The sequence below is a fragment of the Propithecus coquereli genome, unplaced genomic scaffold (genome assembly GCF_000956105.1).
Source record: "Propithecus coquereli isolate 6110/MARCELLA unplaced genomic scaffold, Pcoq_1.0 Scaffold301, whole genome shotgun sequence".
Lineage (NCBI taxonomy): Eukaryota > Metazoa > Chordata > Mammalia > Primates > Indriidae > Propithecus > Propithecus coquereli.
This window is the reverse complement of record NW_012148631.1, coordinates 2,222,774-2,240,841: the sequence shown is the minus strand read 5'-3', so window position 1 is coordinate 2,240,841 and position 18,068 is coordinate 2,222,774. Positions and strand designations below refer to the sequence as shown.

General features: G+C 38.2%; 1 protein-coding gene across 1 annotated transcript in view; it reads right to left on the bottom strand.

Annotated features, from left to right (window-relative positions):
* RANBP17 (RAN binding protein 17) overlaps positions 1 to 14,648 on the bottom strand; it is a 404,920-nt gene extending 390,272 nt beyond the window's left edge. Inside the window, exons 1-3 of the mRNA XM_012649689.1 lie at positions 14,631 to 14,648; positions 6,053 to 6,199; positions 2,528 to 2,618 (exon numbers count right to left, since the gene is read on the bottom strand). Of these exons, the coding sequence (XP_012505143.1) occupies positions 2,528 to 2,618; positions 6,053 to 6,199; positions 14,631 to 14,648 (256 nt within the window). The remainder of the gene's footprint in view (positions 1 to 2,527; positions 2,619 to 6,052; positions 6,200 to 14,630) is intronic.
* Between the last annotated feature and the right edge of the window lie 3,420 nt (positions 14,649 to 18,068).

Sequence of the window (18,068 nt, the reverse complement as noted above, 5' to 3'; positions counted from 1 at the left end):
AAAAAAATAAATAAATAAAAAATAAACGAGATACCACTACACATTTATCAGCATGAACAACATCCACAACACTGACCATACCAAATGCTGGCAAGGATGTGGAGCAAAAGGAACTCTCATTCATTGCTGGCAGGAATGTAAAATGGTATAGTAACTTTGAAAGACAGGTTGGTGGTTTCTTACAAATCTAAACATACTCTTACCTTATGATTCAGCAATTGTGCTCCTTGGTATTTACCCAAAGGAGTTAAAAATTTATGTCCACACAAAAACCTGCATATGAATGTTTATAGAAGCTGTATCTATATTTGCCAAAACTTGGAAGAAATCAAGATGTCCCTCAGTAGGTGAACAGATAAATTGTGGTACATTCAGACAATGATACATTATTCAGTGCTAAAAATAAATGTGGGATCAGCCAGGTGTGGTGGCTCATGTGTGTAATCCTAGCACTTTGGGAGGCTGAAGCAGGAGGACTGCTTGTGGTCAGGAGTTCAAGACCAGCCTGAGCAAGAGCAAGACCCAGTCTCTACAAAAAGTAGAAAAATTAGCCAGGCATGGTGGCGCGTGCCTATAGTCCCAGCTACTGAGGAAGCTGAGGCAGGAGAATTGCTTGAGCCCAGGAGTTTGAGGTTGCAGTGAGCTATGATGACACCGCTGCAGTCTAGCTCAGGTGACAGAGTGAGACTCTCAAAAAAATAAAAAAGGAAAGCCATGAAAAGACATAGAGGAAACTTAAATGCATATTATTAATACTAAATGAAAGAAGCCAATCTGAAAAGGCTATATACAGTACAATTCCAACCATAAGAAAGTCTAGAAAAGGCAAAACTATGGAGATACCAAAAAGATCAGGGTCAGGGAGAGGGTGGGATAAGTAGGCAGAGCACAGAGGATTTTTAGGGCAATGAAACTATTATGTAGCATACTATTAATATAATGGTGGATACATATCATTATACACTTGTCAAAACCTATAGAATATACAACACCAAGAGTGAGCCCTAACGTAAATTATAGACTTTGGCTAATAAGGATATGTCAATGTAGGTTCATCAATTGTAACAAATGTACCTATCACTCTGGTGCAGGATGTTGATAGTGGGCAAGCTGTGCATGCAAAGAGGCAGAGGGTATATGGACATTCTCTGTACTTTCTGCTCAATTGTGCTGTGAACTCAAAACTGCTCTAAAAAAATAAACTCTACTTGAAATGTGTGTGTATAAAAGTTAAACAAAATCACACTTTCACAACTTAGGTTTATAATATTTAAACCCTTGTTTTTAAAACTGCAAATTTCTTCCCTTGCTTTCTTAAGCATACAAGTCCAAGAGTACACAGATAAATTCTTCTCTAGGCTTTCTGCAGAGCCTGAGACTCAGGATGCCTAGAGAAATAATTGTCAAATTTTTTAAAACAAAAGACGTATCATTGTGATTTTGATCATTTAAATTTGAGTTTAAAGATCCATCACACATAATAACTTTTAATTCTTCCAATACAGAAATATAAATTATGTTAACCTAGAGGCTGAAGAGCAGAAATGAGTCAACAATTTCTTTTATTTTTTTGAGACAGGGTCTTGCAATCCTCATGTCTCAGCCTCCTCAGTAGCTGGCACTACAGGTGCGCACCACCACGCCCAGCTAATTTCTGTATTTTTTTTGGAGACAGGGTCTCCCTATGTTGCCCAGGCTGGTTTGAACTTATGGCCTCAAGCAATCCTACCACTCAGACTCCCAAAGTGCCAGGATTTCAGGTGTTAGCCACTTGACCTAGCTAACAATCTATTTCTAATATGAACAAAGATGACAAAAAAATTCCATACCTCACTTATTAGAGCTTTGTCCATAGTAAATGAAAGCTACATACATACACAAAGACAACCTTAAGATACATTACTTGTGAAAAATTTATTTCTACTTTCTAGAATTTTTCCAACTAAATTTCTAGCACTTTTTATTTATACACAAATTATCCAATGAATAAGCAGGAATCTGCTTTTGATTTTACATACATTGCAAATGATTTTTACATAGCATCCCGAGAAATATCAGATAGTTGACTTCTTTCCTGTCATTCAGTTGCACATCAAGTTAAGATAATGGCTAAGAGTATGGACTTGACATGGTGCACAGGTGTGACTCACAGCTCTATTGTTTCCTGGCTGTGTGAGTATGGGCATGTTACAGAGCCTATCTATCAAATCTACTTTCCACATTTGTAAAATAAGAATAATTCAAAAATTTGTTTGGTGGAAAACGTGAGATAGTGTAAATCTTAGCAAATAGTACACAAAATAAAATGCTAATTATTATTTACTATTAAACTAAACAAATGCTTTTTTGATTACACATTGTTTTGTATAACACATCATTGTTCAACATCAGATGAATAAACAAGACTTGATATTCATTTTTTTTAAAAATGACAGAATCAATAATTTGCAAGCCTAATAACAATTTAACATATTTAAAAGGAAAAGTTTAAAGTGCAACTTGTTAAAAAGCATAATAAACCACTTACTGATATCTATCCTCTGTTCAATAGGTAAAGGACTGACTCGGCTGACAAGTTTTGAAAGACATGTTGCTGCAAGGAGCTGAGCATAGGATGTCTGTAAAGAATAATTAATATTTATTATCATCACAAATGAAATTAGTATAATTAAACATTATGATAGGAATTTTTTTCTGATGGGAATTCTTCTAGTTTTCCAAACTGGCAGATTTACAATGGATAAAATATATCTATTTGAGATACATACATATAGACGTATACACAAGCGTGTATACACACACGAGCATACAATTCCTCATAAGGGATCATTAGTTAAGAGAGGTGTAAACAGCCATCTCAAACAGTAAGCAACTGGGAGAAATAAATGACTGTGAGCAAGTTCAAATAAAATACAGTACTTTAACAACATGGTCTACACAGTTCAACACAACCTGGCCTCTAATTATTTCTTTAAATTCATTTGGCTCCACTCTTCACTATGCTCAGACCACAGCAGTCTTCCAGTTCCTTTCAATGCCTTCCCCACCCTCACCTTCAGGTTCCTTCGGACCCATGTCTGACTGTATTCTCTTTGGTCACCAACTGTCTTAATTTAATAATGTACTCAAACTCTCTAAATGCATGCACATCCTTCAAAATTTGGTTCAGATTTTCACTCCATCCCCAGGAATTTCTCACAAAGATGGTCCCTCTCTTTTTTTCTCCAGACCAGAAGTTGGCAAACTATAGCCCATGGATCAAATTCTGCTTGTTTTTGCATGGCCTGTGAGCCAAGAATAGTTTTTACAATTTTAAATAGTTTTTCAACTATTCAAAAATCAGAAGAATAACAATATTTTGTGACACGTAAAAAATATACAAAATCCAAATTTCAGTGTCCATAAATAAAGTTTATTAAAACATAGCCATGCTCATTCATTTACACAACATCTATGGCTGCTTTCATGCTATGATGGCCAAATTGAATAGTTAAGACAGATTTCATATGCAGCACTCATTGCTTCCTACTGCTACTCAGTGTACATAAATTGCAGTGATAGAGATATAACTCCACAGTGCCTAGAGTGCCATGGGTAACACCATGACATGACATATACCTTTTACTACTACCAGTGCATACCCATCATGTCAAAACAAGAAAAGAGAAAAGTGTACTTCAAATGTCTAACTTTTAAGATACAGTGGAGTGGGGATCATTTGTTATTGAATTATACGGCAAAGGAATGTGCTTGTTATGCAATGGCACTGTAGCTGTCCTAAAAGAATACAATATATGTTGACAATATCAAACTAAGCACTCATCATAATATTCCCAACTCAAAGGAAATCAACTGTCAGAAAAAGTAGAAAATTTAAAACAGAGTATCTCATCACAGGAGAATGTCTTTATAAAAATAAAAAATATAAAAAGTAAAATGAAGCTGCAATTGTTAAGTTTCCAAGTAGCTTGCTTATTAGCCAATGAAGAAAAACCACTTACCAATATTGAGTTAATTAAAACACCATTGTTTTACTGCAGTAGCCAAAGTTATGTGTGCAGAGAAAATAAACTTAAGACTACTAGTCTTTTGGTGAGAACAAATGCTTAAAGAGTTGGGGACACTGGAGCCATATCAAAAGTCAACTTAAAAATAAGACAAATGATTTGGAAAAATTCTCCTGAGCTCTTAACGAGGGGACAGATGTTACTAATATTGCTCATATCGTTAATGTTACCAATACCTATTCCAGAAGTCAATATTGAGCGTGAAGTGACTAAAGAATTAGCCTATATGAAGAGTCTGTGTGAAACTACACGCTAGAATATTTTCAAAGAAGTTAAGAAATAGTAATTCAATATAATCTGAAGAAGAATCTGCTAAGATGTGTCACATCGGTGGTAAAATATATACAGAGCAGAAAAGGACTTAGTTGAACAAATTTATAAAGCCTGTAAAAAATGTGTAAGATCTTTAAAGCCTATGGTTATTCACTGTATTTTTTTTCATCAGCAGATACTGTGGAGTAAATATCTGAATCTATCATAAGTTAAGGAATCAGTAGTGTTAACAGTAGACTTTATTCACTCTTATAAATTTATCTTCAGTCCTGTGAATTTCTGTCAGATATAGATGCTGAATATCCTAACTTGCCTCATCACACAGCAGTTCAATAGCTTACCAGTGGTAAAGATTTGCTGCAATTTTTTTAGCTCAGGGCTCAGATTTAAATTTTTCTGAATAAGAAGACCAAGCCTCTAATGTTCAAAACTAAATGGCTCTGGAAATTACCTTTTGCTACAAACTTCATAATGTCTCTTAATGAATTCAACCTTAAATTACAAAATTGTCTAAAAGGTAAATAGTGCTTACTACTCCTATACAGAACTTACACTGAAGTAAAGCCATTTTGATAATAACTAATACTGTTTGAATCATAAGTAATGTCAAGCTGCTTTATACACTTCCTGCATTGTCAAAAGTGAAAACAAGTAGTGAGATCTCTATTTGCAGATGTATTTTCTGAGCTCCAACTAGTTTCAGATTCAGACCCTGATGCAAGTGTAAATGAAATTTCCATATTTTAAAACCCATTTAACTGTGCAATTGAGGAGCTTCCACCTTATCTTCAATTGGAAGTGATTAATCTGCAATGTAATGACATGCTAAAAGGCAAATATCAAGAGAAGATTTAATAGAATTCTATAAATGCTAAGTAATGAAATGCTTAATTAAAATCTTATGCTCATGGATTGATATTAGTATTTGGCAGTACCTATTTATGTGAAAAGATATTTTCAAAGATGAAATATGTAAAATCTCAGTATAGATCAGCATTAACATATGAATGTTTGCAATTAATGTTAATAGGAAACACCAACTTTGAACTCCAACTAATTCACCTCTTGGCCCACAAAGCCTAAAATATTTACTATCTGACCCTTTACAGAAGAAGTTTGCCAATTCTGATCTAGATCATATAGTCTCTTACTGTAGTGCTTACCATATCATTTTATAGCTATTTATATATCTATGAGCTTCCAACTAAACAAAGAGCTACTTAAATTCATGTACATAAAACAAGTAGGCAGTGCAGTGCCTGGTTTTACATTTAAGTATTTTGCTAAATGATTGCTGAATGAATGGCTGTAAATATCTAGAAGGGAGGCAGGCAAAAGATAGTCAACATTTTTCTAAATCATTCTTTCAAGTTTCAGAAGTAATTACAACTTGCCTCCCCTACCTAGATTTAAAAAAAAAGTTGTCAGTCAACTTTCTAAAAGTGTAATTTTTGCTCACTAATATGAGACATAAAAAGGGGTCAAAAGTAATCAAGAAACTCTTTAAATTCATTCCTGTTTCTACCTCCTAGCTCTTCCCTAAGTTGGCTTTCCAGGCTTTCCAATTCTTTCTCTGATTAACCCCTTTGACAGTGAAATAAATTATAGTAAAAAGACATGTGGCAATTATCTATCAGTTAACACACAAGTGGAGCAACACTAACATATATCTACTGATCTTTCATGGTTAATCACTATTACCAAATACTTACTGTTCCTTGTTCTAATAAAAGTTGACACTTGCTGAGACATTCTGGGCTGTCAATAAGTTCCAAGAGTGCTTTTTCAGCCTCTATTCTTTGTGTAAGATCAGTCCCTACGTAGAGATGAGTACATAACACTTCCAATTCGGCCAAACTCTTGAGAAGAAAAAAAATTAACATTTTACTTGAATGAAAAAAATAAGGTAAATACATTAACCACAGAAAATAAGGGATGCAAATATCATGCATGCCTGTATTCATTAATTCAATATAGGTTTATTGAAACACAACTACTTACTAGGGGATACAGTGGCAAACAAAACAGGCACATCTCCTACTCCCAAAATTATTTATTTATAAATTGTTAGTTCTGCAATGGAAAATTAAGAGTTTAAAAAAGAGAAAACTTGCCTAATGCAAGGAGTTAGAAAAGATATGCCTGAAGAAATAACATTTATGCTGAGATCTAAAAGGGTAAACCAGATGGGGGAGAAAAAAAAAAAAAAAAGACTAGAAGGCAGTCCAGGCAAAGAAATAGCATTTACCAGAGCCATGCAGTAGAATGAAGTTTAGTCATTTCAAGGCATTAAAAGGTCAGCGTGCTGGTAAAGACAGCAAGGAGGAAATGCCACATGAGGCTAGAGAGATGGATGAGGAGAATGATCATACACAAGTTGCAGACAACCCAATTTACATTCTTTCTCAAATTTTAAGAATTTCAATTGCTCTATTAAAAAATAATAATTATAAATATATACTGATTTGGGGCTTCTGAATTAATGACCCATAGTGCTGCAGGTAAACTATATCATGATTTTCAGGAACTGTGACTTCACCCGATGGTATTTCTGGCAATGTAATAACTAGTTATGTTGCAGGCTTCTATTTTATAAGCACAAAGACTAATTCATTCTGTTTATAAATATAATCTCATCTGACAATATAAGACAAATGGAACCAATCTGAAAAAAGAATGAAAAAATGGTTTCAGCATTCCTCTCAGCTTTAAAGAATTTTTGTAAAAGGCATCTTACTAAAATAAACTAACCTCACTTTGAACTTGAATTAGAGAATTATTCTTTGGAGGACAAAAACATTGGTACAGATTTCAATGTCAGGTGAACAGATGAAGATAACGGGATAGTCCTTTAAAAATGCCACTTTCTGTCCTTCCTGGCCTGAATTTTTATGTGACAGCCTTGCAGCTATACTAACCCACATGCTCCCTCGAATGCATATACCACCTAATAGGAATATATAAGTAATATTGAAATGAGACCTCTTCTAGCTCCCATTATTCTTTTCACTTTTCCTTTCTTCTTAGCTCTTTTCTAGCATTTTCCACTTCCCTATTTAGGTCAGAGCTCAGCATACCAGATTTGGGAATTTTCTGCTAGAGTGAAAATAGAAGTCCAAAAGTCAGATTTCATAAAGATTAATTAAGATTAAGGACCTCAAATGAACCATAGTTTAAACATTTCCCCCACCTAGATTGGCCCAATAAGATCAGATTACTACTACATACTGTTCACAATATTAAAATGCATAGAAAATTTATAGTTCATTAATACATACAAATTTGCATACTTTCTCCAGGTAAGAAATACAAAAATGAAAAGAGCTACCTTTTTCCCTCTCATGATCAACCCTAGAAGTCTTTTCCCTTATCTAATAAACTTGAAGGACTAAATTTTAGAACCAGTATAGCTTAATGATAAACTGATCCTGTTGTCATATATTCATCTAGGCCTAAGATTCTTTGATTTGTTTGGTTTTAGACTTTGTTTTGTTGTTGTTGTTGTTTTGTAAGGAGTAGACTTTGACTACAAAAAGATCTAGGGCATAAATAGTGACAAGACCTATTTAACCAAACAAAAGGCAACAAAAATGAGAATAACAATAATAGTGCCTATCTCATAGGTTTGCTTGGAGGATTAAATGAGTTAGTAACACGTAATTTCTGGTACATAATATATGCTATAAAAACTATTTGTTTATTATTCATATTACCCTAATAATATTTAATGGGTTGAACTATATCCCCTTAAAAGATATCTCCAAGTCCTGACCCCATACCTATGAAATGTGATCTTATTTGGAAAGAGGGTCTGTATAAATTCTTAATTAAGTTAAAGATCTCAGGATGAAATAATCCTGGATTTAAAGTGGGTCCTAAATCCAATGAGTAGTATTCTTATAAAAAAAAAGGAAAGAGAGATGTGACATGCAAAGACACACAGAGACACAGGAGAGAAGGCCACATGAAGATGGAGGGAGAGATTGGGGTGATATATCCACAAGCCAAGGGACAGCAAGAATTGCCAGAATAGCCATCAGAAGCTAGGAGAAAGGCATGGAACAGTTTCTCCTTTGAGACCTCCAGAAGGAACCAACACTATTAAGTACTTTGGTTTCAGACACTGGCCTCTAGAACTGTGGGAGAATAAATCTGTGCTGTTTTAAGCCAGGAGCAGTGGAGCACACCTGTAGTCTCAGCTACTTGGGAGGGTGAAGCAGGAGGATTGCCTCAGCCTAGGAGTTCCAGGCCAGCCTGGGCAACATAGGGAGACTATCTCTTAAAAAAAAAAAAAAAGTGTTGTTTTAAGCCACCCAGTCTGTAGTAATTTGTCACAACAGCCTAGAAAACCAATATAAATATTAATTCAATGGTACCTAAGTAAACCTATTTGGAAAGATTATGGAAAAATTTGGAAATTATCTGTTTTGCTATACTGATTTAAAGAATCTCAAGACAAAAAAAAATTGGGAGTGTATTTAAACAGTATTTAAGTCAACAATGTTACGAATCACTTTTTCCAAAGATATTTCCAATTATTAATAAATGGAAGGCTATACAAGACAAAAGGGAAATGTTTGAACTTTCTCTTACGAAAGATTCAAAGGGAAAAATCAAGTTATTCTTTCATTGTAATGGTAACAATTAAAAATATGCCTGGTGTACTAAACCTTTTTAGAGAAAAGGATATACATACAAAGACCCTGAGCCTGATGGAAAGGCATTATCTAGACATTTAAAATAATTAAACTCACAATGTGGTGACTGCTAACCAAACAATCTTCTGATTAGCATTTGAGTTTCCAGAGAATCTTTGTATAAGGAGACTTCATTTTTCATAGTACACTGATAAATTTTCATCTTAGTTTTATACATTGATGTCTGAGAATGTGGTTAATATGAAAAAGCCTCAGAGGAAATGAATTCTTTCTCAATTTGTTGACAAGGTTTGAGTTCTTAAAGCATCTATAAGACTTCATATCAATATTAGAAGCCCATGTAATTAACTAATAGGTATAACAAGGAGAACTGGACATCATGTACCTCCCACAGAGCAACTATCAAATATAAACAGCACGCAACTTCCATACCCTAGGAGACAATGATGTAATCCTGACTATAGTTTATATAAGGATCTTCCAAATTATTCTGGACTGACTTCTGGCCTTTGTACTTGACATATAATGGGTCCTCAAATGATGACTTCTTTCTATATAGCAATTCTCATACATGTATCTATTAATATTATATTAACATGTAAATGCTGAGTAAAAGTGGCCAGACAAAAAGAGTAGATATTATATAATTCTTAAGTAACAGAAAGCAGATCAGCAGTTCCTGGCTGGGGAGGCGGGAGAGCAGAACAATGGGGAAGGAGGGAGGCAGCAAGGAAGGATTATAAGATGCATGAGGAAACGTTTGGGGGTGATGGATAAGTTCATTTTCTTGATTCTGGTGACAGTTTCACAAATGTATATACAGTTGTCAAAACTCACCCAATTGCACAGTTTAAATATATGTATTTTATAATGCGTCAGTTACATTTCAATAATGCTGGGAAAAAAAGAGAATAAAGGCTTTTGCTCTGGGAAAAAAATGTTTGCTAATAATAAAAAATAAATAGCTGAACCACAAAAATCCCATTTCAACTGAATTTAAGATTCTTTTAAATTATTTTCTTATATTTTTCCTGCTTTCTAGAATTAAGTTTCTTGATTACCAATAATACAAACTGCCCTAATTTTGAAGTTACTCATTTCCCACAAACTCTTTCTTTCTTCTTCCTCTTACTACCTTTTCCTGAGTGTCCCTTAAAGGCTTATTCCTGGGCTCTTGGAACTCTTCCTTCTTACAATGAACTGGATAATGCTTATTTTAGTGCTTTACAGTTTAAAAAAGTATTTCCACACTCTTTTCAAATCAATCCTGAAAAACAGGCTCCTGCAAGGTACATATTTTTAGTATACTCATTTTACAGATGAAAAAACTGAAGTTGAGAGATCAAATATACCTAAGTTGCTCAAGATCAAACATAGAGTAATGATCGATTTGGAGTCAAATACAAGTCTACATACTCAAGTACATTTTGTCTCCTCACAACCTACCATCTTGACACCCTTTATTTCAGTCATCATCTACCTGTAGATGATTCCTGGTCCATACTTTTAACTCTATTTGTTGACTATATTTGTCTACAAATTTCTTCCTCTTGGAAATCTAGAAAGAAAAATAACTAAAAATAACCAGGAAATGTCAGAAACTGAATTGAACATGTTTCCCACAGATTTCTACTTTAAGTGTCTCTTTTTTGTCCATGGTTTCAGAGGTCTAGACCAGGATCTAGATTTACAAGATTGACGTTATCTTTTACTTTTCCCTCTCCTCAGTACCTCCTATATAGTAAAGAATTTGGCCTTGCCCTAAAAGAAGTCTGGCCTTTGCCCTATAGCTTCTGGGAAGTAGTCTATGTTATACCCGATAGGAATTTTTTTGTGTAGGGTAGGGGCTGGCCGTACCCAATAGTTGTAGACTGGGGGCTGTCCACACCAAAAAGGCCAACTATGTGTTTCAGGGTAGGACTCTGGGTCACAAGGTATCAGTGACCTAGAAACTGAGTTCAAACACATGGGCAATCAATCAATCATGCCTAAATAATGAAGCCCCTCTAAAAACCCTTGGTACTGAAGCTTGGGTGAGCTTCCCTAGTTTGGAATCAGTGCATACAGCCACACATTAACTCAGGGAGAGAAGTATGTCCTGAGGACAACAGCAGCTTAGTTTTGGAACCCTCTCAGATTCTGCCCCGTGTGTCTCCTTCTTTTGATCAATTTTAATCTCTACCCTTTCCCTGTAATAAACTGCTGAGAATGACAGCTTTTAGTGAATTCTGTGAGTCCCTCTAATGAACTATAGAACCTGAAGGTAGTTTTAGGAAGCTGTCAAGCTTGCCGTTGGTGTCAGAAGGGCAGTCTTGAGGACTCTGCCCTCAAATCTCACATTCCGACTAATTCCAGGTACATAATCTAATTTGTCACAAAGGCCTACCAATACTTTTTCTATAAAGACTGAGACTCAACACGTCCACATGATATTCAAACAGAATAATCAAAAAATATTTTCTAATTGTGACTGCCAATACCATGGATTTCTTCAGGAGCTGCTTTGGGAATGAGAATAGAGGGTAGTGGGAGTCTTAGAAACATCATGGTTCAATTTGAAAACCATTGGTCCAATGGAGTGGACACAAGCTTTGGAATCTGCCACTCAATTATTAAGTGGCTTCAGGCAAATTATTTAACCTTTCTAAGCCTTACTGTTGAAACTACAGACAGCAATATCCACCTTCCAAAATAACTGTGAGGATTAAGATAGAAAAGATAGGGGAAAGCCTAATCCAGTGCCTGCCAAATAGCAGATCCACAATAAATCATAAATAACTAATCTCTTCGGTTACTGATAGTTATAAAAGACAACAATGATCTTCTATGATTTTTCCCCTTCAAGTCCATACTGCCAGAATTATCTTTCCCAAATCCCTTTTTTTCATGTTATCACTGTGTTCAAAAATAGTTCTCAATCACATCTAGATCAAATCAGGTAGACTGACTGGGGATTAAGAAGCATGGCTATAGCCCCTGCTTCTGAAACAAAAAAGCTGGACCAACTGGGTCCCCTAAATTTTTCCTAACAGTATCTTTTGAGTCTCATCAAGGTGCCTCTGTCCTATCTAAAGTACCTACATCTATCTTACTTGTTCCCAATTCTCTCTCTTTCCTCGCTCTGCCTATCTGGACTGCCTTCTCTCAGGTAATCCAGATACATTACTTCTTTGAGGACAAGGTACTCTAACCCGCAGCTTTCTAACTAGAATGCATGTGCCTTGAATGGGTCATAGGTATGCTTGATATACTGATCCCTCTGCCCTCCAGGCAGCCAAGGCAGGGCTTGAGACAGTGGGGAAAGGATACACTAATGGCCTTTAGCTGTGAGCAGTTTATGTAATGAGCCATGCAATTACCATTTTTTATGTATGGCATGATGCGAAAAAGATGTTGAGCAGTGCCCTAACCTCACCCCACACAAATCTGCTTCTTTACTCATTATCTTGATGGCATAATTTTTGACTAGTTGCTCTGCTGGATAGGTGACAGTAAGATAAGTAGTGGGAAGAATACGGAACTTATGAATTATCAGGCCTATTCTAACCCCGTAACCTTGGGCAAGTCACAATCGTTCTAAGACTCATTGTCTTCAGAAATAAAACATATATATGCCCACCTCTCAGATTAGGGCAGGGATTTGACTGTACAATGAGCATATAAAAACACAAAATGCTAGGTACTGGTTATCACTATTAACAAATGTTCCCTGAGTTAACTGGCTAGCAATATGATCTCATATGCTAAAAAAAAAAAAAATTCAAACTGAGACATTACAGTTTTTTTCTGGTCACCAAAACTGTCTGATCTTTTATTTGTCCAAGTCCACTTTTAAGCTATCTACAGCTACTGTGAAGTACGTTCCTGGGAAACCAATATGGGTAGTTTGGACATCAGCAGCTAATTTTTCAAACACTGTACCTAAACATGAAGAAGTCTTCCAGGACTTAGTGATTTCCTATGCATCACCTTTCCAAGTCTAAAAAGGTTCCAAAGTTCCCGCATACTTTTTAATTTACTCTCAAGATTTACACCTGCACTATGAACATACGATTACCAATTTATAATCCATAAATCCTGCCTGTAAGATTCTTCCTGTGAAAATTTCCCAGAGGGTATATTTGCTAAAGTGGTAGTACATTATTTTGACCTGGGGACCCTTAGAAATGGCAAGGAGTCAAAAGGTAATGTGTGGGGCTCACTATCTCCTGGTCTATAACATCCTGGGGCTGTCAATGATCTGACAGAGAGTGCTTGGTTAGAAAGAAAAGACCCTTTGGAAGAATCAATAAATAAGAAAGTAACAAGTCAGTATGACCACAGTCCAAAGAAGTCTACAAGGAGAATGTAATACTTAGATACACTGTCACCACATTATGAAATTTCCCACCAAAATCATCTCTTGCCATCCACAGACTCTCCTGGCTCCTTCTCTTTGAGATGAACCCTATGCTCCAATCAGACTGAACTTTCTGCAGTATGTCATGTTCTTCCACAATTCTTTGCCTTGGCTCACACTGTCCTCATTCTACCTCTATACCCTTCCCTTCCTCTTCACCACGGAGTTTTGCTCAGAGCTGTATCTTCAGTGCCTAGTATAGTAGGGTACTCAATAACTAATTAATAAGTGCAACAACACAAGTTCAAAGAAACTGAAAGCATCTCTTGTCCGAGAGCATAGTAGCTCCACTTCGCTCCCTCCCAACACAAACACACACACAGGGTTGGCCGCCCTCTTTTCTGTGCTCCCATGATATTCTGTGACTGAGTCTACATTTTTCACTTGTACCGTAATTATCGGTGAGCTCTATGAGGGCAGGGATAGTAAGATGATGTCACCCTTTATCCCCCAGAACTTTGCACAGTACTTGAGACACAGCGGGGAGACTCAGTAAATGTCTGGCGAAATGAATGTGTCAGAACAACACGAGGATACACGAGCTCACGTCCCATGTTTATTGCCTCCGCGATCCCAATGCGCGCGCCCGGCAACGGCTTCCCCTTGCAATGAGGCTGCCGCGGAGCCCTCCTCCGCAACTCCCTACAGATACGCACACACTCCCTGCCTCCTCCGGCCAATTCAAGTCCAACTGCTGCCGCCGCTCCTTCGGCAGACCCCAAGCCGCCTTTCCAGCTCCGACTCGACTGTGTGGAGAGAGGCTGACACAGAGCCGCGACCGGCGACGCAGCGGGAAGGCGCGAAGGCTACCCCTGGACTCCGCTGCCGCCCGAGGCGCGCCAAAACCGGCCCGGCTCGGACCCCACCTGCCTGGGCGCCACTAGAGCGCGCGGTCCGTGCCCGTGCCGCCGCGCCGGGAAGGGCAGCTCCAGCCCCGCTGGTCCCCCGCACACGCGCCTCCCCCGGGGGCGAGCGCCGAGCCTGGCCCCGGCCCCGCTCCACTCCACCCACCGCTCCGCCGCCCCTTCCTCGGGCGCGGGCCTGGGGTGTGCAGCCCAGACCAGTGCCCCGGGCCCCCGACTGGGGGCGGAGGCAGGGGATGGGGTTCCGCGGGCGCCGACCCACGGCCTTGCGGCCTCCGCCGCTGTTCCTCAGCCCTCAGTCTCCAGACCCCAGCGTCCCGCCGAGTTCCCGGGGCGGCGGAGCGCGGCCCGCGGCGCAGAGCGCACTGACCTGGAAGTGCAGCGCCATCTTCTCGGGAGGCGGCGCCGGCCGGCCGGCCCGGAGAGCCCGAGGGGAGGGAGCGGAGGCGGGCGCCGCGGAGGCCCCAGCAGCCCGCCGGGTCCCTGCGCCGCGCGCTCGCTTGCTCGTTCACTCCCTCGCTCGCGCCGGGTCGCCTCAGCCGCGCGCGGCGTCCGCGTTCGAAACGCCGGCCGGGGCGGGGCTGGCTGGGACGGGGCGGGGCGACGGAGGCGGGGCGCGCGGGGAGGGCCCGAGAGGGGCGTGTCCTCCGGGGGGCGCCAGAATCTCAACCGCCCCTTGAGAGCAAGTTTTAACCGCTGCTGTGTTGGTGGGTCGCGATCTCCCGACCTCTGTCCTTTGACACAACTACCACAACGCAACTGTCAGCCATGGCCCCTGGCACTTAAATCCCCCACGGGCTCTCTTGACCCCTAACCCTCACAACACAACTTTCCCCCATGGCTCCCGACCTGCATCTCCACAGATTTTTTTGTTCCCTAATATTTACTTGCCACTGACACAGCCATAACCTTTGAGCCACACATGCCAACTGCTGCCCTTGACTCTTGATTCTCAGGGCCCAACTTCCATTGTTTCTTTAAAATGTTTTAACTTTGTTTTGGTTAAGTTGTGAAATTCTAACTTTACCTCTTACTCTTTGCCTACATTTCATTTAATATAAACTTATATTAGATGATTCCGTTGGAATGAGAATTTATTGGAGTGGAAGTGGGTCAAAATCTCTCCTTTCTGATGTTCTTCATTTCTTCTTCAAGTTCAATACTTCCATTTGGGGGCGTTGAACTTTAGTATTTAAGGGAGAAAATCTCTTAAATATTTCTTATGGCTCAGGTCTGATAACAATAAATTCTCTCAGCTTTTGTTAATATGAAATTGTCTTTACACCAGTTTTTTAAAGGATAGTTTTGCTGGCTATAAAATTCCACATTGGCCTTTTTTTATCTTTCTGCATTTTAAAGATGTCTTTTCATTGTTTTCTGGATGCCATTGTTTCTGTTGGGAAGTCAGCCATCAGTCTGATTGTTGCTCCTTTGAAGATATCATGTCTTATCCCCCAGCCACCAGCTACTTGAAAATTTTTTTCTTTGGTCTTCAGCATTTTGAGTTTGATGTCACTAAGTCTCTCTGTGTGTATATGTATGTATTTATCCTACTCGTAATTCATAAAGCTTCTTAAATGTGAATCTGATCTTTTTCATCAGTTTTTGAAAAATCTTGGAAAGTATTTCCTTAAATATTGCATCTATCCCCTTCTCTCTTTATCTCTCTTCTCATTCTGGAACTCCAGTTACCTGTATGTTATAACTTTTGCTATATTCCTTATTTCTCTTACATTCTTTTCTTCATTTTTTGCCTTTTTTTTTCCTTTGTGCTTTAATCTGGATATTTTCTGCTGACTTGTCACCCATTCAGTAGAAACTCTGTTCCTCTTTGTCTGAGCTGCTATACAACCCGTCTATTGAATTCTTAATTTTAGTTATAATATTTTCAGTTCCAGAATTTTCATTTAGAAACTTGAAATTTCCATTTTTCCTCCTATCAGTTTTAAAGTAGATTCCAAGGCTCTTCTGAAATTCCTTATCTTTCTTCTATTTTCTTGAACGTTTTAATTATATTATTTAAAGCCCTTATATGATAACTTCAATATCTGAATCATCTGGATCCTCCTGGTTTTTGGTATTTGGCCTTAATTTTCTGTTTGTTTGTTTTTGTGTGAGTGGTTTGTTTTTTGTGGGATTTTTTTTGTTTGTTTGGGGGGGTGTTTTTTTGTTTTGTTTTGTCTTTAACATGCTTCATAATTTCTTGTTGAATTTGGACAGTGTAGAAGAAAATTTGTAGAGGCTCTGGATGATATCAGCTTTCTCCAAAGAGGATTAAGTTTTCTTAGTGTAGTAGGCAGATACAGTACCAGTGGATCATTGAGGCTTGATTTTAAGCTTTTTAATGGTGGTTAATTTCAGTTTTGACCTTACTCCTAGGTCATGGTCCTTCCTAGATCTTACAACTAAAATATGAGATGTTTACCAAGATCATTTCACCTTGCGGGGCTTGAACTCTAATCTCTGTCTCCCCAGCATTATGTAGCTGCTAAAGTCTGTGCTCAGCTCTTTAGGTGCTGTTGTTCTGCTGGATTTCTTGTATTCTGTTCCTGTGCATGTACATTTTAGGAATTGACTGATGATTTGCAGGGAATTTGCATACAGATTTTTGGGCTCACACCTCTGCAGTTTCCTCGTCTCTAGAATTTTGTCCCCCAAATCCCAGCTACTCTTGTTCCCAAACACCCACCTTTGCTCCTGGCCTATTAAGTCTGCTGCTCTCTATTTAGCTGTTACTCCTTGATACCACTTGGAAAATGTTTTGGGGGAGATGGGGAAGCTGAAGTGAATTTGGATCTTTCCTCTTGTGCTTTCCTTCTTTCAAGGTTTGTGGCCAATTAAGTCTTGCCTTCTCCAGTGCCTTCAGTTGTTAAATATATATACTTATTCATCTGGTGTGAAAGGGTGTGTATGCATGTGTGTATATATATGTGTGTGTGTGTGTGTGTGTGTGTGTGTGTATGCGTATATATACATAATTGTTAAATATTTACTTATAGTTGTTATTTATATTTACTATATATAATAGAATTATTAAATATATATTTTATATATATGCATACACATTTGTCCTGTTTTTACAATTGGACAGTGGGAGGTCTAACCAAAATTAGATATGCTATTATTACAAGACTGTCTGCAACTTCCATTCTTGACCCTCAATCTTCACAGCTTATCCACAGCCCATGAATCCCCATCCCCACAACTCAACTCCTAAACTTTAAAATTTTCAATACCCTCATCCTGCCATTTTTCACTCCTACATTCCAAAGTTCCTGATTCCTGTATTCTCACTTCCATTTCCATATCTTAAAACTTTTGATATCCAATCTCAACTGTGATCCCCACATCTCAACATTTCTGACTTCCATATCCCAAACTCCAATTATGATTTCTGTCCTATCACATATGCTGCACAATACCCCATTATATTAACTCTCTGTTGCCTTTGCCTAACTTCTAAGTCCCAACCACCTTTTAAAGCTATTGTTTTAAAGTGGCATTTCTATCACCTCAGATTTTAGGTCCTTAGAGCAGAAGCATTATTTGAGTTTTGGTCATTTAACTTTTTTCCCACTCCAGAACATCCTTGGCACAAACATAGGGTTGTGATAGGAACAATAGAGGATGCTGACTGTTCTGTGGATTCACCAGGTAATTCTGGAAATGAGAAGCCAATTGTTTTTTCCCCACTAAATTTGAGTGGCTGCTTAAGATTTCTGTTTTCAATTAACCTTCCCTTCAGTGGTTGTCTATCAACAAAATATACATACAGCTCCATATCTTTTATGTCAGTTAATAAAATTTA